The following is a 26656-nucleotide window of genomic DNA, read 5'->3' on the forward strand; positions in this document are numbered from 1 at the left end:
TCTTCAAGTGTTGTGAATTCTAATTGATAAAGTTTCAAAGGTTTCGTATTTTCTAGTAAGCACTGATAATTGTTAATGTGTTATTTAAGGAGCTGTATGTAACATTCAGGGCATAGCTATGATTCAGAGTCTGGTATGGGGTTGTCTGCATGTGGTTCCCAACATGGAGGTGGCTGAGCTGGCAGCTAGCAGCTAATGATGCTAACTCAATAAACAGTGTTTATTGAGTTAGCGTTAGCGTTAGCAACAATGGGGAGAACACTAGATATCAGTGTGGGGGGAGAACCAAAGGGTGGGCACTACCCAGAGTCAACAGTCTGTTTTTTTTATCTTATCAGAAAAAAATTAGCTTCTTATTTGGAGAATGATTAAATAGTGATATGTTCTCCTCCACCCCCCAGGAGAAATAAGGAGCAAAAGAATAAATCAGCAGGGGTTCTTTTGTTGTGCTCATAGGCTTCTCAGAGGTTTGTCAACTCTGAGAACAGATAAAATGTCTGAAATGCACAGGCTTATTTATAAGCCAATCAAGTTTTCTTTTGGATCTTACTGTCGTCTGAAAAGCTGATCATTTCAGACAAATAAAAATGACTGCAGTGAGAGAGGAAAAAATGCGAAAAGGGCCAAAATCTCATATTGATGTTACATGAAGCTCTGTTATGTCTAGGAGAAATTAGCTAGACAAAGAAGAGATCTTATTTTGAATTTTCCTTTCCTCTGTGTAAACTTCTGCACCGCCACTGTCCCGAAATCAGCGGTAACTGCGATATGAGCACAGTGCAGAATGTGATGTGATTAGCTAGCCAGTGGAATACAGACACAGAGTCTCACGTGCGCAGTGGGACCAGCTACCACAACAAAGAACAGAGAAACTTGGAAACCTCAGTCTCTGCTCAGGACACCATGACTTTTCTATATCTTTATATCGAAAATAGTTGTCTGCTGCAGCATATCCTCATACAATGGTTCGTATACTATCTAACAAATTAGTGCTTAGTGCGTTAATGCGTTAATATAGCACCAAACAGGCTGTTTGGTGCTATATTAATGCACAGAATGTCACATACAGCTTCTTTGATAAACAGTCCAGCTGCTTTAAACTAGCTTTAAAAATCAAATCAATGCTGTCATGCTGGAGGAGGATGTAGACCAGCCAGAGAGGTTTTCAAACCTAACATTTTCTTATTATTGAAATAAAACTGATGTATTAAGCTGCAGTAAATGATCTGCCTCCCTCAGTTTGTCTTTTTTCAAAATAGAGACAAGCATTTCTTTTTTGGGCGTTCTGCCTTTATTGGAAAGCTGACAGTATATAGGCAGACAGAACATGAAGGAAGAGAGAAAGAAAGGAGTGTGACGTGCAACAAAGGTCCACCTATTTCTAGAAAATACTTGAAACAAGTTTATTTCAATGGGAAACCAATTGAAATATTCTTCTGTCAGATTGTTATACATAAAAAAAGAATATAAGGTTTTAGGACACAGATATATACCCGAAACAGCCTGAAAAAAATGTGGATTTATTTAGCATTCTCTCTTTTCATTCATTTCAGATATTTTGACCTTTACATGCCGTTCACAACTCTAACAAATAACTCCTCTGAGTGGCCAATTGCATCTAATGCTCACTGTTGTTCCTATTGTGAGAAATACATGTGATTCACTCCCCACAGTTCAACAGACGACACTATAAATGTGAAAATAATGGCAACAGGTTTTCATGGAAAAAAAGGCAGCGTGTTTATTGCTGTGGAGTTGGCTACCTAGGAGACATTACATGGGGTTGCCATGGAGGTGCACAGGGAATTCATTTATTGTCCAGAGAATACAGCCACAGCTGTTACAAATGAGTCTGATAGCTTGTGTTAAACAGGGCATTTTCCTGTATACCTGTGTTGTACAATAGTTTGCACCAGCTCCATGAGAGCACTGAACTGTGAAGTGGCTGGTTGGTGGGTGCATGTCCCCTTTTTTTGGCCTGCAAAGCTCGTGCGTTGCATAAAAATGATTTCTTGGCCCGTGTGTTCATTGTGCTCATTGCCTCTCTCTCATTCTCACTTCACAGCTGAGTTTCTCTTCCTGCTGTGGGCAGTGTATCTGTGTTACGCCGTGAGGACGGTGCCATCGGCGTTCCACGAGCCTCGGTACATGGCCATCGCTGTTCACAACGAACTTGTCCTGACAGCAATATTCTATGTCATCAGGTGAGAACTCCTTCCTTCCAGTCATTTGGATTCCTTGAGTGGGTGTATGTCGACTGAACAGTGTGATTTTTGCTGGTTCAGGTGTGCAACACATTTTTATCCCAAGTTGTCACATATTGCTGCTTTGTCAGTGACCTTTCACGTCTACATATTACACACTATGTATCCTTCTACATCTGCTGTTGATGTTCAACACTGGGACCTTAACCAAAGCACATGGTTAGGTTTAGGAAAAAAAACATCTACATTGGTTCTTGGTTCTATATTCATACAGGAAGTGAACACCAGGCTCCCGGGTGAAAGTCCAGAGTTTGTTGGACCCATCCACAGCCCCTTTCCAGCTCCTTATATTATGTCATTACTGGTAGTGTTTTAACCTGACACTGTCCAATGGCATATCATACCCCACGACAGTTGCTGTCCTGCCACTTTATGAACTTACTCCACTTTTCTGCATATCATACTGACACGACAGGTGCTGGCCAGCTGACTGGTGGTGTGTCATTGCCTACTGACACCACCTAGCTGCGTATCATACCGCCATGAAAGGTGGCTTTTGGCGTAAGGTGTCTTGCGTCAACATTACTGACACAGCAGCAGTATTTGACAACTTTAAAATGAGAACGGGCTGGCTACAGCAGAGAGAAGTGGCATATGAACAGGTAGGTCCAGGAGATCTAGAGTTGGGAGCCTGGGGTCTAAAACCAGGGGTGGGCAAGCTATAGCTCTGGAGCCACATGTAGCTCTTTAGCCTCTCTCCAGTGGCTCCCTGTGGCTTTGACAAAAAAAATACATGGAAATAAATAATGGTTACTTTTTACCATGTTAGTTTTCATTTTTCATTGTTGGGGCCTGAGGTAATTCTTCAATCCTCCAACTATAAAGATGTGTAGCCTACACACCAAACAAAAAAAGTGTTTAAACATGTCGTCAACTAAAATATGCATTAAACCTCTACAGCCTGATGCCTTTTCCACTAAATTTCACTGAACCTCAATAACAGTGGGTAGTCTTGAGTCTACCTATCTAGGCTAGCTATGGATACCTAAACCAAAAAAGGAAAAGTCTCAGAGGAAAATAGAGAAGTTAATAGTGCACAGACTGATTTATTTGCTTTCTGTCTGCTCTGTGTCCCGATGCCTTCAGACTTTTTAGGAAGATGGAGGATCTGTAATAGACTATAGAATCATTTAAGTTGCCTATATCTTGTAGTCTGTCTTCATTTTCACTCCAGTTAAAAGAGAATTGTGTTTTTTTTGGTTTCTGTGTACTGTGTTTTCCCCTTCCTCTGCTGCCTTTCCTTCATTTGCCCATCCATGTACCTGCCCTCTATCTGTATCATGGGTCCTTCCCTGCTCCATAGTTTTCCCGGGCCGATCAGCCCCCTGCCTGTTCTTCTGCATGATCACCCTTTTCTCCCCACCTGAGCTTCTCCGCCCTTTTCTCCACTTGCACTTCATCCCCTCATCAGACTAGTTTGTATTTAAGTCCTGGTTTTCAGTTCAGTCCTTTTTGGATCCTTGGTTTTGTTATGTGATCGTCAGTTTTGCCTTTTCCTGCTCTAACCTTGAATAAAAAGGGATTTATCTGAGTTTCATTTGCATGGGCTCTTGCACTTTCACTGTCAAAGCTGCAAAGTTAAAGTACCAAATATTCATAAAAAGCCCACTGCAAAGTTGTCACCTTGTAGTAAAACATATTTATGAAAGCTCATAGACCTATTAGACCTAGACCTATTTACGGGCTAATTTAGACTTCATATACTGTTACCTTTATGACAAGGCTTTTTTTTAATGGCTCAAGGCAGATTTTTTTTAAATACATTTTTTTTCAAAAATGGCCCTTATGACAGGTTTCCAATGCCTGGTTTCAACTCCAGGCTGTTATTAATTATAGTAATAATGATGTTAGTAGTATCATTATCATTATGAAGCTGCTATAAAATAATTAGTGAACTGTTCAAGATAACTGTTTTTGTAAATAAATATTAATAAAACATTATTTAAAAGTTTTTTAATCTGCTCTTTTTGATTCACAGGATATGATTTTACAGGGCAAAGACTGACAGAAGAATTAAATGTTTACACAAAGGCTGTGATATGTATAAATTGTAAAAAAAAAAAAAAAAGTGATTTAACTACAGCAAGTTTTGTCTTTATCTTTTTGGGACATTATTTTTACTAACAGTAATAGTCCAAATTAAAGGGATATTTTTAGATTTGATTGATTCCTGCAAGTTCCGAGAGATAAACATGTCATAAACAGCTGATATATATGATATAATAAATGATGGTGGTATATGATCAGAATGTGGTGGGATTTTGTTCGTGGTGTGGGCGGATGCAGCACAATGTATCGCCTGATTAAAATGACAAATTGATGTGGAGACATGAATATCAGAGATAGACATCTAAAATCTTAGAAAAAAATGTCTGTATGCCCAGATGCCATATATCATTTTGTGTAATTTGCGTGAACCTTCCCTTTAAACTTTATGTAAGAATATATCATAAATATCGAATCATGGCGCTATCTTTATGAGCTTGGTGCAGTAAGCCCCCCCCCCATATCAAGGGGCTCCAAGGAAGATAAAACAAACATAATTACTATCAAAAGCGTCTTCTAAAACATGCAGATGCTGTCACTTACATTCCCAACATACTCCACATTTACCTTCATATTTAATATCATAGTCTTTGAATGCCCTTCACTGTTGTCATTTTGACATTTGTCCTCCAGTAGATCGTCTCATTTCCATCACATACAGGCTCCCACATGAGGCTCAACCCCTCTGCTCATCTGGGAGGTTTTTTATTTATTTTTTATTGTAGTACCCGCTCCCTCCAGTATACATGTCAAATAGCTGCAGCACGCAGTTTATAAATGAGGCGTTTCAGCTGACACTGCCACAGCCTTTCCTAGCTGGAGTCCCCCTAATTGAGAGCTCAGCTCCATCACATTATTACTAATGAACCGTGTCAGAATGATTTATGCTTTTTTTTTCTACAAGATGGCATAAATAGCTTGAATTATTGGCAGCCATACTCAAGTTATAAATTAACATCCATTACCAAAAAAATCTTTGTATCATAGACGTAAAAGCTGATAGTTTTTGATGGTATTTGAACATCTGGCTCTCATGATTACTTTGCCAACCCCTTTAATCTGCCTCTTCAGCCTTGTTGTGAGGCTTTTCTGCAGAAAATGGTCAAACGAGACCCCTAATAAATTGGAAAGTTGCCTGGTGTGGCTAGTTATTCTGACAGGCTGCCACCAGAGACCACAGCGTACACTGGGGCTTGTTAGAGGCATCCGCCATCCATTTGTGTTACTCACAGAACCTGCTATTTGATCCCACAGTGACCAGTTAAAGCTCGGGTTTCCTTGTTTGTGATCAGGTTATAGCCAGGTGTGAATGGGGCGCTGAGAGAAAACGAAGGGAGTGTAATAGCTGGAGGTCGAGGCACAAGTGATTAGGAGTGTTTCTGCAGGCTGAGAGGAGACAGCATGCCAATGTTATTAAATCCTCATCTGCACAGAAACTCCTCACAAAACATGAATGAGGGAAGACTTCAAAGCTTTGGGACATTTCATAAGCTGGACCTTTGCCTTCATTCATGCCTCGCAGCTATTACCACAGTAACTGTTCGTTAATTAGCCATTTGCAGACTTCAACAACGTAATGAGCCCGCTAGATGACATTTGCTTGGATAGAGGCTCTCTGGTGGTTGAATTAGCATCTGACAGGGCATACCTTCATATCTTTAGTGCACATGAGGTCTGAAAGCCTGTTTGTTCATTTTTAAATAAAAGGCTGGAGCTACTCCTCGCACTACTATTGTCTCTGCCAGTAATTATCTCATTTTCCACCGACTGCTGCGGCACAGTCAGCGCTGTGTTTTATTGTCTGATGTATAAATAGGCCGAATCTTGTGACTAGATCAAGGTCACTGCCCTTTATTGTGAATCCAACTGAAAGAATGAGGAAAATATTGTGTCCTTGCCGGCAAAAGGATCACCCGAGTGGAACATTATATGAGGCAGTGGAATTGACGCCTAGACAGACAGTGTATAAATCTACTTTGGCTGAAAACACATTAAGTCTGCTGGTGTCTGTCTCTCCCGGCTCCATCTGTATCTAAGAGGTTTACTGCAGACTGAGCAACGTGTGTGAATATCGCAGCATAATTTAGTCATACTTCGCTGCTTTTACTGTGTGTGCCTTTTGGATTTGACAGTCCGCTATCATAAAGATGTTTAGGATGCGTTTATTAACAAAACTGTAGTGGAGGGAAAATGTGAGCACAGATATTAAAACACACTGTCATGGTGAGGTTGAGCAGCTTGATTAATGACTCTGGGTTATTATTATATATACTGATGTCCGAATAAGTAATAGTGAAGCTATCTGCAGCCAACAAAGTATCTGATAAACATTAGCTAAACTTCTAGATATCTCTGCTCTTGTAGTCTTGACTAAATTTCTCTCTTTCCTATTTCTGCCATCCTTTCTCTGTTTTCTAAGGTTTTCAAAGGACTGGTGCAGCCATATTTAGCAGAATTTTTGCATCTTCCTACTCCAGTTAGAGCGCTAGATCAGATGCTTTTGGATGTTCCCAGATAAAGACACCAAAACAGTATCAGCCCCTAAACTCTGTAAAAGCTTACCTATATAAAACCTTTAAGTTGCTGCTGAAGACCCACCCCTATTGTTGGCATACTCTGATTTGAGCTTGACACCTTTAATTGACTTTATCTTCTGTTGTGCTGCAATTCAATCTCTGTTATGCTTACTGTTTCATCTGTTGTTATTGTTGTTTGCCACTGAATTCTTTTGTTGTGGTATTTTGTGCCTGTTCAGCACTTTGGTCGGCTGCAGTTGGTTTTTAAATGTGTTCTGCAGATAGAGTTTGACTTGTCTTCCTCTTTGTTTTGTCTTTACATCCTGACAGGTTCACCCTTGCGCCGGAGCTCCATCCAGACTGGATGCTGCTGCTGTTCTTCACCCACACCCACTTAACTGTAACAGTAACACTGGGTCTGCTACTCATCCCTAAGGTAAAACATTACAAGTCATGCTTCACGTGTTATTCTACTTCCCTAAATGAAAAGTTAAAGAAAAAATAATGCTTTTATTTTTTGACAAAACGTCAGGACAGCCCTTTAATTTAACAAATGCTAAAAGAAATTGCTGTAACTATACTTTTTTTATTTCTTCCTAATCTTTGCATTTTCCTGCTTATGTCTTCTTTGTCAAGCCTCTTGTCACCTGCTTTTGAGAGTGTGACATAAATTAAAGGCTGTCAATATTATACATTTTGCTTATTGTCAACAAATCCCATGAAAAACAGCAATAAACTGGTCCTAGTAGGTAATGTGTATAAATCCAATGATACATAGTCCTCTGTGTCATCTGTCTTCTGGGTCCATTGTTATCCAAAAACTTTCATCATCAACTTTCATCCATTGCTGGATGACACGTTTCCGCATTACAATGAACGTGGCAACTGTAGTTAGTTTTAAAGGGACAGTTCACCCCAAAATCAAAAATACATATTTTTCATATTACCTGTAGTGCTCTTTATCAGTCTAGAATGTTTTGGTGTGAGTTGCATAGTATTGGAGATATCAGCTGCAGAGATGTCTGCCTTTTCTACAGTATAATTGAACTAGAATACACTCTGCTTGTGGTGCTCAAAGAGACAAAAAAATACATTTAAAAAAAACTAAACAGCAATGGCTTGCTCATGTGTCAACTATAAGGCCTGACTTGTGAATATGTAAATTCATTTTAATTCCATTTTGCTGTTCCTTCCCCCTCTCTCTCTCTTGAATGTAGACTTGAGAATGTAAAATGTAATTCTAAGAAACAAAAGATATAAGTGCACACGAACATTTAAGTACAATGCCAGATATACAAAACTCAGACCCTCCAGATCCTCCCCAGGATGTTTGTTCTTATGTTGTTTAGTTTATTGTTTTCTCCCCCTCCTTGTTGGGGTGTGTCTCTTTTCATTTGTATGAATACCTTAAATGAAAACTCAATAAAAAGTAAATGACAAAAAAAAACAACTAAACAGCAATGTCTCTTTCCAGAAATCGTGATCCATTTACTGAAGATAATAGCAGACCTCGTTGTGAGCAGTTTCATGTAGGAACTATTTTCTTTCTACTGAGTTACACCTGCTAATCATATCACAATGCAGAAGGAAGTGTGCATCTACTCATGGACAAGAGGTTCCTGCTCACAGCAGCGAAAGATGTAAACAATAATGGCGTCCTCCTGATGCTAGGTGAGCTAGAAGAAGATGCATGCTTCTTTCTGCGCAGTGATACGTGTGTTACGCCATCTTGTTACATTATACTGGAGAGAAGGCAGACATCTTTATGGCCAATATATCCAGCACTTAGCAACTCACATTAGAACAAGCTAGACTGATGAACAGCACTGCAGGTAAGTGGGAAAATATCTATTATTTTAGGTTGAACTGTCCCTTTAAGCCAAGCCCACATACACCATCCTGCTGCTGTAAATACTAACTAAAGCACCAAATGTGTATTCATGAGCAGTTCCAAACAGATGCACTACAGTGCCCAGCTGTTTTAGGAAATAATTTAGCCTTTTTAAAAATGAATGACATGTTTTTCAAGATTTAAATCTTCAGTAGGAAACATTGGGCTTTGGGGTGAGAGTCAGGAGGGAAAACATTGATGGCTTTGATGTTTCATGAGATTTGTTTGTTGATGATTAGAAAGTCATAAGTATTATTATTTACCGTTCACCTTTTTTCTCAAGAAATTTTGTTTTCCTATATGCTCCTCCACCAGTTCCTGTTTGCTGGCACCCACATGAGAGATGATATAGCCTCTGAGGCCTATGAGGACGAGCTGGACATGGGTCGCTCTGGATCCTATCTTAATAGCAGCATCACATCAGCATGGAGCGAACACAGTCTGGACCCTGAGGACATTCGGGTGAGCAGTGTTTCCTTTAACTCTTTATTCTCTATTGTATAACCTGGTCATATCTTTTTAAATCGTCCAAAAATACTGAGCCATGGCAGTTTTTTATTTCAGACACCAGACGAAATGGGCCATCTCAGTTCTATTAATGGCTGTGGCGTAAGGTCTTGCGACAGTCTTTGGGAAAAACGTACCAACGTGAGCAGAGATTTCTGTTTGTCTGTTAGAGCTGAAGAAGTCTCTCTACCAAAATATTTGGGAAAGCCTATTTACCAGAGGACATTCATTGTATTGGATGGGCATAGAGACAGAAGTAAATTAAAGACCTGAGCTTCGAGGCTGTTTCAGACCTAACATTAAAACACACTCCTTATTTGATGCTGTTCAAGACTGTCCTGTCTTTGCTTTTTTTCAGCACGCATGTTATATTCCGTAGTGCATCTTTTATCAACCGTTTGTAGTCACGTGTCATGAACCTGTACTGCATGTTCTCTGTGCAGTAGAATGTCTGCTTTTTTTGTAACAGTGTTTTAATTAGAAATCCCTTTTTTTAAGCAAAACTAAATTTGATTCTTTGCTCTAAACAGGCAACTTTGCTTCTGTCTTTCCCCTTGATTCTTTTCTGAAAATGTAGGAGGAGCTGAAGAAACTCTACTCCCAGCTGGAGATTTACAAGAGGAAGAAGATGCTGGCTAACAACCCTCATCTTCAGAAGAAGCGGAGCTCCAAGAAAGGGCTGGGTCGCTCGCTGATGAGGCGCATCACTGAGATTCCAGAATCGGTGCACCGGCAATGCAGCCGTGAAGATAAGGAGGGCGGAGAACATGGGAGCAACCGTAACAGCATTTGTATGCTGAAGAAGAACCCTTTCGATCCAGCTCACCCAGGAAAGCCAGCGAAGGAGGAGACTCTAAAGAACAAGGTTTTCTCCCTCAAGAAGTCTCACAGCAGCTACGACCACGTCCGTGACCAGAGTGAGGACTCCAACAGCTCAGCGACAGACAAGATGGAGGTGACCCCAGCTGAAGGCTCTCTCCTGGATACACTTATGGGCAAAAAGCTGGTCAAGAAGAAGTCCAGTGAGAATATAAGTGCCCCCAGTGAATCTACGGAATCAGTTCCTTTGGTGTGTAAGTCAGCCAGTGCCCATAACCTCACTGCAGACAAGAAACCAATTCACCCCAGAGCCTCTATGCTGCAGAAGTCCCTCAGTGTCATTGCCAGTGCCAAAGAGAAGACTTTGGGCTTGACAGGAAAGACCCAGAGCACGGAGGACAGCAATAAGAAGAGTCAGCCAAAGAGCAAAGACACAAAGGCCAATGCAGACCCGGAAAACGAGTGCCAACCCAAAATGATTATCAGTCAGTCTGTTGAGTACAAACAGACTGCGGCAGCAGGCAAGATCATGAAACAGCCGGTGAGCGGTAGCCAGCCTACAATCTGCTCTGATCCAGTCAAGGGAAAAGACCTCTATGATCTCTCTGAAGTGTGTCCCTGGGAGGTGGAGGATCTCCCAACTCCGTCTGAAAACAAGGTCCAAAAGCATGTATCTATTGCACCAAAGGAAACCACGACGGTTCATGGGGGTAGCACCAAGGGAGGCAAATCTCATCAGCAGAAGCAGAAAGCTTCTGATCATCCTCCGTCGAGTAGAAGGCATTCAAAGGAGCTACAGAGGTCAACCGCTGTACGAGCAGAGGTATGTCCGTGGGAGGATGGAGGTGAAAGTCAAGGCAGTCAAGTGGAAGGATCCAAGCAACAAACAAACAGTCAGGCTAGCAAACCTGCTAAGACACAGCAGCCACATTCTACAACAGAGAGCTCCAAAACGAACCGGATGGATGTTTGTCCATGGGACTTTGAAGAGGCTCAAAAGACAACAGAGACAGCTCGATCACTGGATATGACATCACAAAGAAAAAGCCCCTCTCCTGTGGATGGGAGAGGGAGGAGTACCCTTTCAGATCCATCCAAAGCAGGAGGCTCACTCCAGCCACCACCTTCAAAAGCTGATGTCTGTCCCTGGGACTTCGAAAGCACTGCCGTGTCTCCAAATTCTGAGAGGACACCTAGTCCCTCTCGAGCACCCAAAACCAAGGAATCCCCATCAAACAAGAAGGATACCCCTTCCACAAGAACAGTTGAGAAAGAGAAATCAAAAGACGCTGATGATGAGAAAAGTAGAACAAAAGCGAAAGACAAGAGTAAATCTTCAGAGAAACACGTGAGCCAGCAAAAAATGGCTGAGGTATGCCCGTGGGATGTAGAGAGTCATCAGGAAGTGCCAGTGGTAGAAAAAAGGAAAAGCGCGAATGTGGGAGCAGCCAAAGTAAAGCCGGCTGAAGTCTGTCCGTGGGATTTTGAGGATACATCAGATAAAAAAGGTACAGACAAAAGTGCTTCAGTAGTGAAACAGAGCAGTCCAAATCCTAAAGGCGGAGCTCCGAGTGCTGCCAAAAAGGCAGATGTTTGTCCCTGGGACTTTGAGGATAGCACATCGAGCAAGAAGGCATGACACTCAACCTTAACGGACCACTGAAATTATAGTTATTGATGTATACTTTTTTTCACTTTGAAATCGTTAAATATTTACTATTAGTACGGTGACTTGGAAGAAAAGTTGATCAAGTTCCACAAGTTGCCTTCCTTTCCGAGGTTTTGTTCCTGTTTTACCTATTTTGAAAATAAGTAAAATGTACAAAAAAACAAAACAAAGTCATGACGAGCATTCCAGATTATTACAGGAAGATCCTGAAGATAAATCTTAGACTAATTATGCAACTTTTGATTCAGCCTTTTCACTTCACGAGCAATGTTGGAAAATCTGCATTTATCATGTATTCTGTACTCAGTCATAAATTCTTACATAGTTCTTTTTGTCTATAAACATCATCAGTTAATGGATATGACATGAGAAAAGGATTTGTAGAGAAAAGTAAGGTTGATGTACAAAACAGCAAAAGTGAAAGCCAAAGAAAAAGGGAACATTTTGCAAAGAGGGATGTTGGTTTTAAGGCGGTAAAGTTAATTTATTAGTTTGTGTCCAACTCTTGGCACAGCGAGAAGGACTCAGTGAGGATATCAGTCTATAGCACTTTAGCCAACTCCATAAATTAAGAACTGAGGACAGACTCTGTTCCTCTTGTACATTTTGTCTTCTTATTTTCAACTTCACGGCATGATTCCACACAGGATATCACACGCCGACCAAACTTAGACATGTTTTTGTTTAGATCTATTTAATTGTAGTTCTCGGCAGATTAAAATGCTTCCAGGTCTGCAGAGATGTACTGTATGTGCCTAACTTACTAGCATTGTCTTGTATCAGTCTGAAGTGAAGCAAGTGGCTTCTCCTTCAGCACTTTTGTGACGGTGAATTATATAAACAGCATGCACAGCCAGGTATCGAGAGTAGTTGGATCCTACCGGTTTGTCAACTAAAACAGTTAATGTGTTGACAAATATATAATGATGTTTCTTTTCTCCTTTTCCTGCTTTCATATTTCCAGAAGCTCATTCAGGGTGGTGACGATTATATGAGAGCAGCATTAACATGAATGTGTGACAAAATGGCTCATATGTACACTGTAAAAAGTAGGAATAGATAAGTACTGGGGGAATACTGAGGAAATAATTTGCACCAGCTTTCTTTATAAATCCAGCATGGGTCTTTGTGTTGGCTTGCACCAAGTGTGTGTGTGTCTGTGGACACAATATCATGAATTTAAAGTGAAAATGTAATTCTGTACATCATCAAGTCCTGGCAGCGCTCTCTGTCCTTACACTCCCACTGTCTCAAACACCCAAACTAAAAAAAAAGGTGAGCAGGTAATGATTTAATTTTCAGACAGAGAACAGATAGAAGCTGATGCTTAAAGGATAGTATCGCTTAATTATAACTTGGGTCTTATTTTCTAAGTTTTGGAAATTATTCCAATTGGTAATAACAACGTTGTACTTGCTGGGACCTGGAATGAAGAAACATAAGTAGTCAGATGGATATACATACAGTATAAAATGTATCATTTTACCTTTGACCTACCATACTTACTGTTTCGCCTTGACATAGTGGTCCTGTGAGGCCCTGACACACCAAGCTGACTGTCAGCCGTTGGTCAACCTCGGGTCTTCGATAACCGTATAATAATTGTTGTACCTGTAAGTCGGATACTACAACCTGCCTTGATCTCACCCGCGGCCATTTTTGTGGCCATTTATTTATTTTCAGATTTAGCTATTCCTATTTAGGAATAGCTAAATCTAATCTACTAAGCCTTTTACGGCACTTACATATAAAGATGACACTGCTGTTATTAAGGGCTGTCCATACCAAGAACGATAACTACAACAGCAACAACAATATTAGCATCCACACTGAAGAGCGATAATTGTGGTGTGGACTTCACCATTCAGTTGACTTAGAACAATTTGTAAAACTATACGTTTGTAGTTATTGTCATAGTTATCATTCTTGGTTTGGACGGCCCTGAAATAATCTAAAAAGCTCTAACTGGTTGATTGTTTTTCCAATGGAGGGAAACAGCCATCAGTTACCACAAGACCAGATGTCATTAATTATGTAATAAATTGAAGAAATACAGCAGGTGACGATTTAGAGACCTAGAACCAGTCTTAGATGATCCTTGACCTTTTAGGTGCACTCACTCACATATTTTAACGTGAAATAATAATTGCTCTGATTTGGCTAAACCTGTCTAATCACATGCCCAGTTGTGTTTCCTGTCTTGTCAGACTTAATTACTTTGTTTACATTGGTGAGTACAATGTTGTTATAACGAATAGAAACAGTGGTCATTACACCAAAAATAAAAACCCAAGTTCATTTAAAGCAGAGCTATCCTGTAATATTTAGATATGATAATATTACTATAGCACCAATATACAGCAGTAGTATCCTTTCATATTTGAAATATCAGAGTGTAAGCACTATACTGCCATTTTTTCTGTACGTTTCTTTATTGAAAGTTCACAAATAGCGTAAGACATGTTCTTCCCAGTTTAAAGGGAAACTTTGTTATTTTTGAACCTGTAGCTTATTTTCCCGTTTTTGTGTCTAAGTGACTACTGGGAACAACAGTTTTTAAAATTGGTCCAGCAGCAACTGAAACAGGCTGTAAAATAACCACCTGGGGCATGTTGACACTGTCAATGTGCGTTCAGTAAAGGTGCCTGTTTTTGCCACTGACAGGCTCAGATTGTGATTCTAAGTGTCTGACAACGTTATGGAAAGGATCCTCACAGAGACAAAGTTTCTTGTTAAAGACGACATTTGACGCCCATTTGAACAGGTTCCGTGTTTGGCTTTCAAATGGTGATGACTTACTTGTAAATGAATGAAAACACATTGAAATCCTCATAAATAGATAGTTAGAAACCTCAGGTTTATAAAGATATATGACATGTCTATGTTTCATGTAGGTTGGTGGAGTGTAACATTCATTTATAATCACCTGGCGAGATTTAATTTCTCTATTCAAATAATTCCATGGATAGCCTTAAAATGTTCTATAAGGGTGGTTCTATTAGGCGTTATATGAGGTAAAGAAAGGTCTGCCTCTTTAGGGACCATTTCCATAATGTTGTCAGAAACTTCTAACAATCTGAGCCTGTCAATGACAAAAACAAGCACTTTTAGCGGACACAAAGTGATGAGGTGCAAATGCAGAGTGGACTGGTTTCATTGCAGCCTGTTTGGTGGCTGCCTGCTGCAGCTCTGTCTCTTAACACTGGACCTGTTTCAAAAATTGTTGGCTCCATAAATCACTAAGACACATGGGAAAATAGGGTCGTGGTTGATAAATAGTAAAGTTACCCTTTAACACAAGCAGGCTAATGCCCCATTGATTAATTAAGATGATCATTTGATAATTAGGCTTCACAATGTGGTTATCAATAATAATCTGACTAAACCTTTCGAGGGATTTGATTTGTTCGATGTTTTGTATCAAAATGTCTAAATATTCATCATCCAGTATCCAAGTGAAAAAAAGAGAAATCTCCCACGTACATTTAAACTGTTAAAACACCTGACAATAACTGCAGTGGTGAGGAAAACTATGTATCAATATAGCATCTACGGTATCTTGTGAGAATTACATGGTATCACTGAATGTTGTCACTGATTGTAATTATCTATAATTGCTGTCAAATTCCTCAATATCCAAATCTCTGTAGGAGTCCTTACTAAATGTCAGTGCTTGTCAGTGAGAATTTCACAAAGTCCTATTTGATTAAACGCAGTACAAGTGCTAAATTTCTTTGGATCAAAATAATCCAGTGACAAATATTTGTAGCCTTCCTTGTCCGATTGTGTTTAATTCTACAGCTAGCCTCTCTATAAAAATGATTTAGATGCTATGTCTTATATCTCTGAGAAATGATCTCCACCACTAACCTGCTGGGGGCTTGTCTGAAATATTTCAAGCATGGAGTGTTTGCCCCACAGCACGAGATTTGTCATCGCCTCTGTTTTATGAGCTCCTTTAGGAAAGACAAGAACTGTTGACGTGCATTGATTGATTGTAAATGATATGATGGATCTATGTGATATTTATGAACCTCATGTTAGGCGTCATCCATCACATGCATTGTGGTAGTGAATGCAGGATCATACCACTGGACCCCTGGTCAGACAACGACATTTCAGAAACCCTTTCCTTTCTTTTATTTCTTTTTTTAAAGTGACTTTGGAACCACTGCCGCACTGGAACTTACTGCCCTGGGTGATAAATAATATGCTGTATGTTTTTAAAATGAGCTGCTTGCTTTGTCCTCACAGGAAAGTTATTTTAACTGTTTATTTCATGATGATTATTTTGAAATCCCGAGCTCATATGCTCTGAAACAAGTTTGATTTCGCTGAAGTTCAGTCCATTTGTTAGAAAAAATAGAACCATAACAAGCAATATATTATGACAAGCTAGTGTTGATACTTAATTTATTCAGGCATGTATTTATTTCAACCCCATTTCACTCCAAACTCATCAAACAGCAACACTTGGTCAGTGGCCCTCAGCGTCAGATAGTGACTCACAGAGGCATCCTTTAGTAGCAGCGTGAAACACTGGGTGGCTGCATTTTTTTAAGCTCTGAGCAACTACCGAAGAATAAAGACGAGAAAGTCGGCACAGGGCTGGCGGGTCAACAAATTCCAGACATTCACGTGGGAGTCTGCTGTTCATTTCCTGTGTGAATTTAAAGCCAAACCATCGTTTTTTGTAACCTGACCATGTGCATTTCTTGCCTAACCTTAAAGAACAATACCAAAATCAAGGTGTTTCACTAAGATAGTAAGTTTATTGAGAACCAGACTATGTATGCAACGAGCAGAAACTGAACATTTCCTGTTAAAACAGAAGTGTATTTTGAAATAAGAAGATGTATTACACAAGTGTGAATTGACACACCATCCATGAACTTCCCAACGTGTCATATTTAGATGCAAAGGTCGACTGACAAAGCAGTGGTATTTGACGAGATGGGATAAGAACATGTTGCAGAGTTTGACGTGTACGACCACTGACCAAGCGTCAGTATTTGACGAGTTGGAATTGAGAATGTTTTGTTTATTTACACAGTGGACCCATGAGATTTCGATTACAGTCATACTGTCTTAGAGCAGAAAATAACAATGCAATATCCCACCATTACACTATGAAAGACGTCACGTGCTCGGTTCAATCTACGTCATTGTTTAATTTGCATAATTTCAGGTAGTGTGCTTGCTGTAGCATCCCTCAGTTCAGTCAGTCCATAGCTGTGTGTGTACTAACTTGTGTATACATAACCGGTGTCTGTTTCTCCGCAGATGATCATTGTATTTTAGCCGTATCATCAATGAATCAGTGAAGGTCTGAATCCCAAATGGAGCCCATTGTTCTTGTATCCATCTCGACATAGGTGACACGGTGTCCCGTAGCTCTTTGTCCACCAGTCGGATCTTTACTTTCCATGGTGCGTTCTGTTGGCTAGCTGCTTTCATTTCAACCTGACTTCTCTTCTCTTGTGACCAAACCAAGTCACCCGACAACAAACACAACTACTACTATTGCTACTACTACTATTCAATGCTGTAACGTCGTAAATCTTGCTCTTGTGGCTTCTGCATGAATTCAAGAAAAAAATAAATAAATAATAGGACCGATGTTTCACTGCCCTTGATAGAACAAAAAAGAAAAAAAATTGATCTTTTATGGACTGTTACAAGTTGTATAGTGAGTGATACTGTCCCTAAACCACTGTATTATGTGCTTGTTATAACTATTGCTCTATGACAAGCTTATAGCATCAATATATGGGAATATTTGGTAGATTTATATTGTGTTATATTGTGATAGCATGTACATAAAAGATACCTCCTCTGCAATAAATATTTATATGAAAATGAAGTGTGCTTCTGGATGTTTTTACTGCGGTTCAAGCTGTGTTATGATTTGCATTTCAAACTGAAAATGTGCTTGCTGAGAACCTTGAAGCAGAGTCTCTGTTCCTACAACTACTTCTAATCCCGCAGGAAGTTTCTACAAGACACGATCCATGATGCATTTGTGCTTAGTAATCATCCTTGTCTCAGGTTTGTTTGCTTATTCCTCATGTAGACATGCAGTTGGGAGAAACCGTGGCCTTTAAAAGCCTCATGCATCATAACCACTTTAGGATATGCGCATCTTGGCGACTGTCCTGAAATGCTTTTATGGCTTGATGTGGTCTTTTGGACGGAGATCAATGGAGGCTCTGCAGGAAGTGAGAGATACAAGATGCTATCAAACGCTGACTCCAGACCCCTGCAGAAAAACTGAGCGCTGCTATTTTCCAATCCCAAAATAATTATTGGCCGAGCTGAAATTATATATTCCCCGAGCCAAAGGGAAAAACATCTCTTGCTCTATTAATACTTTTTCAGCCCCAAAAATTCAGCATCATTAGCAATACATGCAACTGACGGTGTCTACGCTGTCACCAGGACTCATGTGTTCTATGAATATGGCAGTGATGCAGCCAAGTAACATTGCAAGGGTATTGTGTAAAGCAAACATGTTAGCATTGATTCCTGTTTACAAGAGCACTTTCAGAGCCATTCTAATAAATAGAAGATCAATACAGGTTGCTGCAGGGAACTAAAACAGAGAAACATCAGAGAAGAAAACAGATAACTATGAGAAATAACCTGTTACGTGGAGATACTGATGTTCCATTTGATATTCATTACAGTGAGATGGCAGTCATTCCACGAATATGGAGTACGTGTATCATTTAAATAATAGATATTTTCATGATAACAACGTATGAAATGTCAAATATGAAAGGTCGCTTGTAATGATGATCCTGCAGAGAATTATCACTTGTATTTGCTCTCAAAACTCGCTGTACATTAACTGCTCAGCACCAAGACACAGCAGACAGACACAGTGAGAGATTAACTGGTGACCATAGTGGAGCATTTAGCAGCTTAAAAGACATATATATATTTTCCCCTATCTGTGTGTTATCAATAACCCTAAAACTTGGGTTTCAAATCATATGTTTTCCCAGCAACATAAAATATAAATATGGAACATTTAAAGTTGAGTTAAAGATAAAGTAAATTTTTATTTATATAACATTGAATCATAACAAAAGTTATCTCAGGACACTGTTCAAATAGAGCAAGTCTAGACCATACTCTTATGAGTTCATTTAAATACAGATAAACAATGGCAAGGAATTTTTTTTAAAGGGGCAATAAGCAGAAATTTATCATTTCTAGATTGAAGGAATTAAAAAATCGCTATGTAAAGAACTAGAGGTGTAATTTCATCTGGAGTATAGCATGACCTCACACACCTTCTCTCTGTGTTGATCTCCAGCCCCTTGTTTACAAGCCGGTCCAGCTGCGCGTTCATGTATGTTCATGTGAATCGCCTCCCTCCCTCCTCTCGGAGCCCTTGGCCCTCCCTCCCTATAAAAGGCCACAGCCAGTGAGCAATGGCAGCGCGTATTTTCAAAATGAAATGGCAGAGAGCAGAACAAAATGTCCACCTGAAGACAACCAGGATCTGACATTACCTGTTATGAAACAACGGTTGTTGGCAAAGAAGTTGTCGGATAAAGAAAGGGACAGAACCCGGATTAACATTGGCCTTGCATTTCCAAGGTGGAGAGCACTGCAAGAGCTAAAGGGGCTACAATCTACTCGAAGCTAGCTCTTCTTCTTCTTCTAGACAGGTAACGTTAAGTAACAACATAAAGTCAAATGTCTGTTTTAATTAGTGTTACAATAACGTTAAGCACATGTCGCTATGTCGATTCAATTAAATTTAATGTTACAGTCGTAGCATGGGTTAATGTCCAGAGCTCGAGTTATTAGCGGCTCGGTCCCAGCAATGGGTCAGGCATTATGGTTGTGTTAGGTAAGTAGCCCGGCAGCCCAGCTAACATTTGCAATTAGCACTGTAAAATGCAGCCAGGCTAAAACATCCCTCTCACTCATGGAGAAGAGTAGGAACGTTAGCGTTAGCTCCCGGTGTTAGCACTAGCCTGGATCCGGCAATGGCTCTAGCCGAGTGAGCTGCCACCGGCTACTGGAGTAACTTACAGCTATTGAGCGCTTCTACCAGCTCCTCTAGTCACTGAGCCTCGCCTCCATCTCAGCAAATATATTATATTTATTACAGGTACCATCATCATTGAAGTAGGCAGGGAAATAGCTAAACACAGCAGAGACCGAGAGTGAGTGAAAGACATCGCTCACTGCTAAACTAAGTTTAGACAGGGGAGTAGGGGTGGGGGTGGAGAGCAGAGGTAGAGGGAGGTGTGGCTCATGACACACTTTGTTTTGGTCTACAGGCAGTGCACAACAGAAAACCTAGCGGTGAAATGATTTCGCTTTTTGCCCCTTTAAATATTTTAAAGATATTTTGCTCATAAAGTAGAGTGGCCACCTTGTGGTAAAACATATTAATAAATGCTCTTTTACACCTATGAGTAATGTTGATTTGCGAATTTAGACTTACTGTTACTATCATTATAAGGCTTAAAAATGTTTTGCAGCTCCAGGCAGGTTTTTTTTGTTCAAAGCTGGCTCTTTTGATAGTACAGGTTGCTTACCCCTGTCTAGATTGTAGGATTTAGAGGCTGTGAGGTTGCAGGTTGCAACCAACTCAAATGTCTCCCGTGTGCCAAGCATGTAGGAGAACGACAGGACAAGGTAAACAGCCCTATCTAGAGTCAGTGTCTTATTTGTCCATTCTGGGCTACTGTAGAAACATGGCAGTGCAACATGGTGGACTCTGTGGAAGAGGACCCACTCCGTCTGCAGATAACCAGCTCTTTCTAAGGTAAGCAAAACATGCGATTCAAAATTAACATTTCCAAATTAGTCTTTGTATGGATTCAAGAGTGTGTATGACCACACTGCTACCTTGCTGCTAGTAGATATATTCAGTCGATCCAATATGTGCTTGCAACCCAATCGCCAGAATACATGTTGGCATTGCACGTTTCTGCAAACCACAGATAAGTCACATTCAAATGTTTCATATGTAGCAAATATGTTGAAACTTTATGTTTCTTTATGTTTAGATTGTCAGTTTTATGTGGTGACAACCCCGTGGTTAACATGTGGTTATGTTTAGACACAAAAACCAGTTTGTCATAGGGTCTCAAGCAGTGTGCTGCAGCTTGGCAGCCATCTTGCCGTAGTGTCAGGCCATACACTTCCTGATAAGACACTCAGTACATAGACATGTAATCAGAACTATGTTACTTTACAAATGTTGATATGGTATGTATGTTAAGTACAAATACATATTACAGTTTGCAGAAATGTACTATGCCAATATTTTCTTCTGGCGACTGGGCTGATGCCTCAGTTTGAAATTTCACTCGATGAAAACAACCTGTGTTCAGGATGTCTTTAATCCCATAAAAGCAGTGCTTACTTGAAGGAGACTCAAGGTCTCCTTCACCCAGAAACCACAGAGTCAACGTACACTGAAACCAGACCCTCCCTTGCTACTGGAGCCTGCAGATGGACTGTAACTGGTAGTATTATATGCAATATTTCTACTAAGCGCCCTTCTCAAAAACCAGATAAAACATTTTAATAACAGAAAAGTTCAAAAGACAGAAACCATCTCTTTGTTCCAGTGATATCTCAGTGAGAGAACAACCACCTCCTGCAAAAGACACATCCAACATTCCCTGTAACTCTGGATCTTCCGAGGTGCTTTATGACAATTGACATTTGTGTGTCTCTTTGGCGTCTTTTCAGTACAGCAGGACACATACTCTAGCATGGCAGGACATATTTTTAAACCTTAGACGGTGATCGGTGCATGAATCACAGCTTTTTGCGGCAGGGCCATGTGGGTAGAGATGGACGGCGGTGGGGAGGAGGACAGACAGGAGATGAGAGGAAGCTGATCACTTTGGCACAAGCCAGCATGCTCCATGAATGACTCATCTGTCTTTGGGATGCAGGGGCGGTCTGGCGGGACTTGGTGGTGGTGGTGGTGGTGGTAGGATACAAGGACATGTCATGTGTCGTGGTGGATTCATGACTCACACATAAGGGTTGTGTGTGTGGGTGCACCTGGTGGGAGACATACACGTGTAGAAAAACACACACTGTACAACATAATTAGAAGTATAGAGGTGTTGTACCTGACGACCCCAAATACTTGAATACCCTGAAAGCATTAAGGTTTTTTTTTTTGGTATGTTTGTTTTAAGATATTTTTTGGGCCATTTTGCCTTTAATTGATAGGACAGTTAAGTGTGAAAGGGAGAGAGAGAGAGGGAGTGACATGCAGCAAAGGGCCACAGGCTGGAGTCAAACCCAGGCTGCTGCGGCAACAGCCTTATAAATGAGGTGCCTGCTCTACCACTAAGCCACCAACGCCCCGTGAAAGCATAAAGTTTGTCTTACACAAAAGTTTTAATTTTGCAATCACTTCCTGTACCTGTAAATGGACATTTGAGTTTAGTTTGTCATACATGTTTTGTTCTTGTTTTTTTTTTTGTTGTTTTTTTTTTTACCTTGGAGTAAACTGATGCTTTAAAGGGGACCTATTATGCTTTCTCTTATTTTCTACCATATGTACAGTACAGGCCAAAAGTTTGGACACACCTTCTCATTCAATGCGTTTTCTTTATTTTCATGACTATTTACATTGTAGATTCTCACTGAAGGCATCAAAACTATGAATGAACACATGTGGAGTTATGTACTTAACAAAAAAAGGTGAAATAACTGAAAACATGTTTTATATTCTAGTTTCTTCAAAATAGCCACCCTTTGCTCTGATTACTGCTTTGCACACTCTTGGCATTCTCTCCATGAGCTTCAAGAGGTAGTCACCTGAAATGGTTTTCCAACAGTCTTGAAGGAGTTCCCAGAGGTGTTTAGCACTTGTTGGCCCCTTTGCCTTCACTCTGCAGTCCAGCTCACCCCAAACCATCTCGATTGGGTTCAGGTCCGGTGACTGTGGAGGCCAGGTCATCTGCCGCAGCACTCCATCACTCTCCTTCTTGGTCAAATAGCCCTTACACAGCCTGGAGGTGTGTTTGAGGTCATTGTCCTGTTGAAAAATAAATGATGGTCCAACTAAACGCAAACCGGATGGGATGGCATGTCGCTGCAGGATGCTGTGGTAGCCATGCTGGTTCAGTGTGCCTTCAATTTTGAATAAATCCCCAACAGTGTCACCAGCAAAACACCCCCACACCATCACACCTCCTCCTCCATGCCTCACAGTGGGAACCAGGCATGTGGAATCCATCCGTTCACCTTTTCTGCGTCTCACAAAGACACGGCGGTTGGAACCAAAGATCTCAAATTTGGACTCATCAGACCAAAGCACAGATTTCCACTGGTCTAATGTCCATTCCTTGTGTTTCTTGGCCCAAACAAATCTCTTCTGCTTGTTGCCTCTCCTTAGCAGTGGTTTCCTAGCAGCTATTTGACCATGAAGGCCTGATTCGCGCAGTCTCCTCTTAACAGTTGTTCTAGAGATGGGTCTGCTGCTAGAACTCTGTGTGGCATTCATCTGGTCTCTGATCTGAGCTGCTGTTAACTTGCGATTTCTGAGGCTGGTGACTCGGATGAACTTATCCTCAGAAGCAGAGGTGACTCTTGGTCTTCCTTTCCTGGGTCGGTCCTCATGTGTGCCAGTTTCGTTGTAGCACTTGATGGTTTTTGCGACTCCACTTGGGGACATATTTAAAGTTTTTGCAATTTTCCGGACTGACTGACCTTCATTTCTTAAAGTAATGATGGCCACTCGTTTTTCTTTAGTTAGCTGATTGGTTCTTGCCATAATATGAATTTTAAGAGTTGTCCAATAGGGCTGTCGGCTGTGTATTAACCTGACTTCTGCACAACACAACTGATGGTCCCAACCCCATTGATAAAGCAAGAAATTCCACTAATTAACCCTGATAAGGCACACCTGTGAAGTGGAAACCATTTCAGGTGACTGCCTCTTGAAGCTCATGGAGAGAATGCCAAGAGTGTGCAAAGCAGTAATCAGAGCAAAGGGTGGTTTTGATGCCTTCAGTGAGAATCTACAATGTAAATAGTCATGAAAATAAAGAAAACGCATTGAATGAGGAGGTGTGTCCAAACTTTTGGCCTGTACTGTATATGCTAATTTCAGGGAAACATGTAATCTTGGTTGCTGATATTGATAATCTCTCCCTGATTTTAGATCATATTCCTGCTGGAACATGTCCAGTTGTGAAGTCTGGGGTTTAGAAACCTTTATTATTTATTAATTATTTATTTATATATTTATTTATTTTTTCAGGTAGAAAATGCTGCTATACTTTATTACAGTCATTCCCTGGCTGCAATAAAGGTGCAGAGACACTGAGTTATGAAAGACTGGAGGCTTAAAGAGACAGGCGCTACAATGGAGCGTTTCCAACAGACAGTGAATACAGGTGTTCAAGCACAGACAGTTTGAGGAAAATAAAGTTGTTGGGTTTTTTTACAATAAAGCTTGTAAACATACAAAATACAAGCATGAACCTGAAAATGAGCATAACAGGTCCCCTTTAAATGATCCGTCTTGCACAACCAGAACTGGTTAAAAAAAAGTCTTGGTTTTGAGAAAGCGTAGCCTCCTGTGATGCTCAATGTATTGCAACACCTAGTCTTGTAATGTTTGACCTCAGCCAGTAGGCAGAGAGCCACCCACAAGGTCCCGTTCCTCCATCCTCTGAAGCCACTCTCTGGTCTGGACTCCTACACACGCTTTCCCTGCCTCAATGGTGGCTTCATCATTAGAGGAGCCCCTGGTGATGTGAGCATACATGACTCACAGAGAGCCTCTGTTACGCTCCTCCGCCACCACTACCACCTCCACAGCTGGAACATTATCCACAATGCACACATTAACACATTTATGTATTTGCAATTCACCGTCCAGGTACTCATGGTTCAATTACTTACGCATGAATAGGTCGTCCAGTGAGTAATTCTTTGCCCCACGTCAAAAAATGTCCTCATCTGACAGCTGCAGAGATGAATAACTGGAACTATAGCTCATCAGAGCCTTGAAACTGGCGTCACTCTGCTGATGTTTAATGTAGGCAGATCAGCTATTAGCACATACTGACGCATCTGTGGAGGACTATCAAATTCATGTCATGTGAAAACATCCAAAAACATGCAACTGACTTCATCCAGGACTAAAAGCTGAACTGACATTCACTCCTTTTTTTCACAACTTCTGGACCTTTTAAGACTTTTTCCAAAGGATCAGTATCTTCTGAAATGTGTTGTTTAAAGTCCTAAAACACAACAAAAAGGCTATTATTTGGATTAAGAGGTTAAAACATCACCCGCTTTTCATGCCCTTAATCTGAATAGAGAACTACTTAACAGAGAAATAATGTGAAATAAATTATGTTCAGCAATTGGTGTGACATCATATTCTGTTGAACTGTTGGTTTCTTTGACCCGATTAAGAGTTTTAGTCTTGACAAGATCCCTATGGACTGTTGCATGCTGCATCCTGATGCATGCTTCGTTCAGCTCAGTGATATGGTTGGTGGGTGTAGTTTGGTAGAAAGAAAATAGTTCCAACATGAAACTGCTCACAACAAGGTCAGTTATTATCTTGAGTAACTGGGTCACGATTTCTGAAAAGAGACATTGCTGTTGAGTTTTTTTTTTCAAATGTATTTTTGATACTTTGAGCACCACAAGCCGAGTGCCATCTAGTTCCAGAGTGAAGAGAGAAGACAGACATCTCTATGGCCGATATCTCCAACGCTCTGCAGCTCACATTTTTGATTTGGGGGTGAACTATCCCTTTAACTACACTTTCTGTAAGTATGAATGCTATTCCAAAGCCTTCTCCACAATGCCTGGCTGGGACCAAATTCAGATACTGAATGCCTCATATTATTTTAGTTGGCCTAACACAGGGGACGGCAACCTTCAGCTCCGGAGCTCTTTGAGCCCCTCTCCATTGGCTCCCTGTGGCTTTGACATAACATTATATGGAAATGAATAACAGTTATTTTTTTAATATTCAGATTTTGATTTGTCATTGTTGTAGGCCTGAGGTGATTATTGCATTCCACAACTGTAAATATGTGCAGCCTGTACATCTAATTAAAAAATGTTTTAATGTTGCAACTGTTGCATCATACATCTACGACCTGGTACCTTCTTCTCTAAATTTTGCTGATCTTCAGTAGCGGTAGCTAGCCTGGGGTCTCTCTAGCAAGGCTAGCTATGGATTCCAAATCCAACAAAAGAAGAGTCTTGAAGGAAAATAGAGGCTTTAGTAGTGTGGACAGATTCATTTGCTTTCACCACCAATGCTGCAAAGTTAAAGTACTAAAGAGGTATAAATAGCCTAACTATAGAGTAGCCATTTTGTAGTAAATCATATTAATGAATGCTCATTTAGACCTATTCATAATGCTGATGGGCTAATTTAGACTTCATAGGCTGTTACCTTTATTCAAACATGACTTGCGGCTCAAGAGATCTTTTCTTTCTTTTTTTGGCCAATAGTGGTTCTTTTAATAGTAAAGGTTGTTGACCCTTGACCTAACAGGATTCAGATTTTATTTTTTTATGCCCAAAAGAGCAAAAGTCACTTCATAAAATACAGCTGAGAGAAACCAATGAGTGCAACTGTAAGTCCTTCTGCAGAGGATTCCACATATAAGGAGCTGCATACATAAATGTTTGCTTGCCAAACTCTGTAGGTACCCTTGGTATAGACAATAAAAACATGTTCTGTGAACAGAGAGCATACACATTTTTTAATTTTTTGCTTAATGTAGGCCTACGCACATAAATATGTTGGAAGCAGGCCAATAATAGCTCTGTAAACAAGAGAATGCCAATGACAAAGTCTACGAAATTTTAAAGAGATCCACCGCACCCAAGCAATTTGTGACAATTTCCATTGCAAGCTGAATATCCTGGGGTTGTGGACAGTTGATCGAACAAAAAATCAATCTGA

The 26656-nt window shown here is 40.4% G+C and overlaps 1 protein-coding gene across 2 annotated transcripts in view; it reads left to right on the top strand.

Annotated features, from left to right (window-relative positions):
* gpr158a (G protein-coupled receptor 158a) overlaps positions 1-15867 on the top strand; it is a 106174-nt gene extending 90307 nt beyond the window's left edge. Inside the window, exons 8-12 of one of the 2 annotated variants that reach the window (XM_049565301.1) lie at positions 2066-2204; positions 7157-7262; positions 9033-9179; positions 9282-9365; positions 9802-15867. In XM_049565301.1, coding sequence (XP_049421258.1) covers positions 2066-2204; positions 7157-7262; positions 9033-9179; positions 9282-9365; positions 9802-11682 — 2357 coding nt within the window. In that variant the 3' untranslated portion in view covers positions 11683-15867. The remainder of the gene's footprint in view (positions 1-2065; positions 2205-7156; positions 7263-9032; positions 9180-9281; positions 9366-9801) is intronic. The other variant, XM_049565302.1, reaches the window with a different exon arrangement.
* Positions 15868-26656: the final 10789 nt, after the last annotated feature.

This window comes from Epinephelus fuscoguttatus, linkage group LG21, assembly GCF_011397635.1.
Source record: "Epinephelus fuscoguttatus linkage group LG21, E.fuscoguttatus.final_Chr_v1".
Lineage (NCBI taxonomy): Eukaryota > Metazoa > Chordata > Actinopteri > Perciformes > Serranidae > Epinephelus > Epinephelus fuscoguttatus.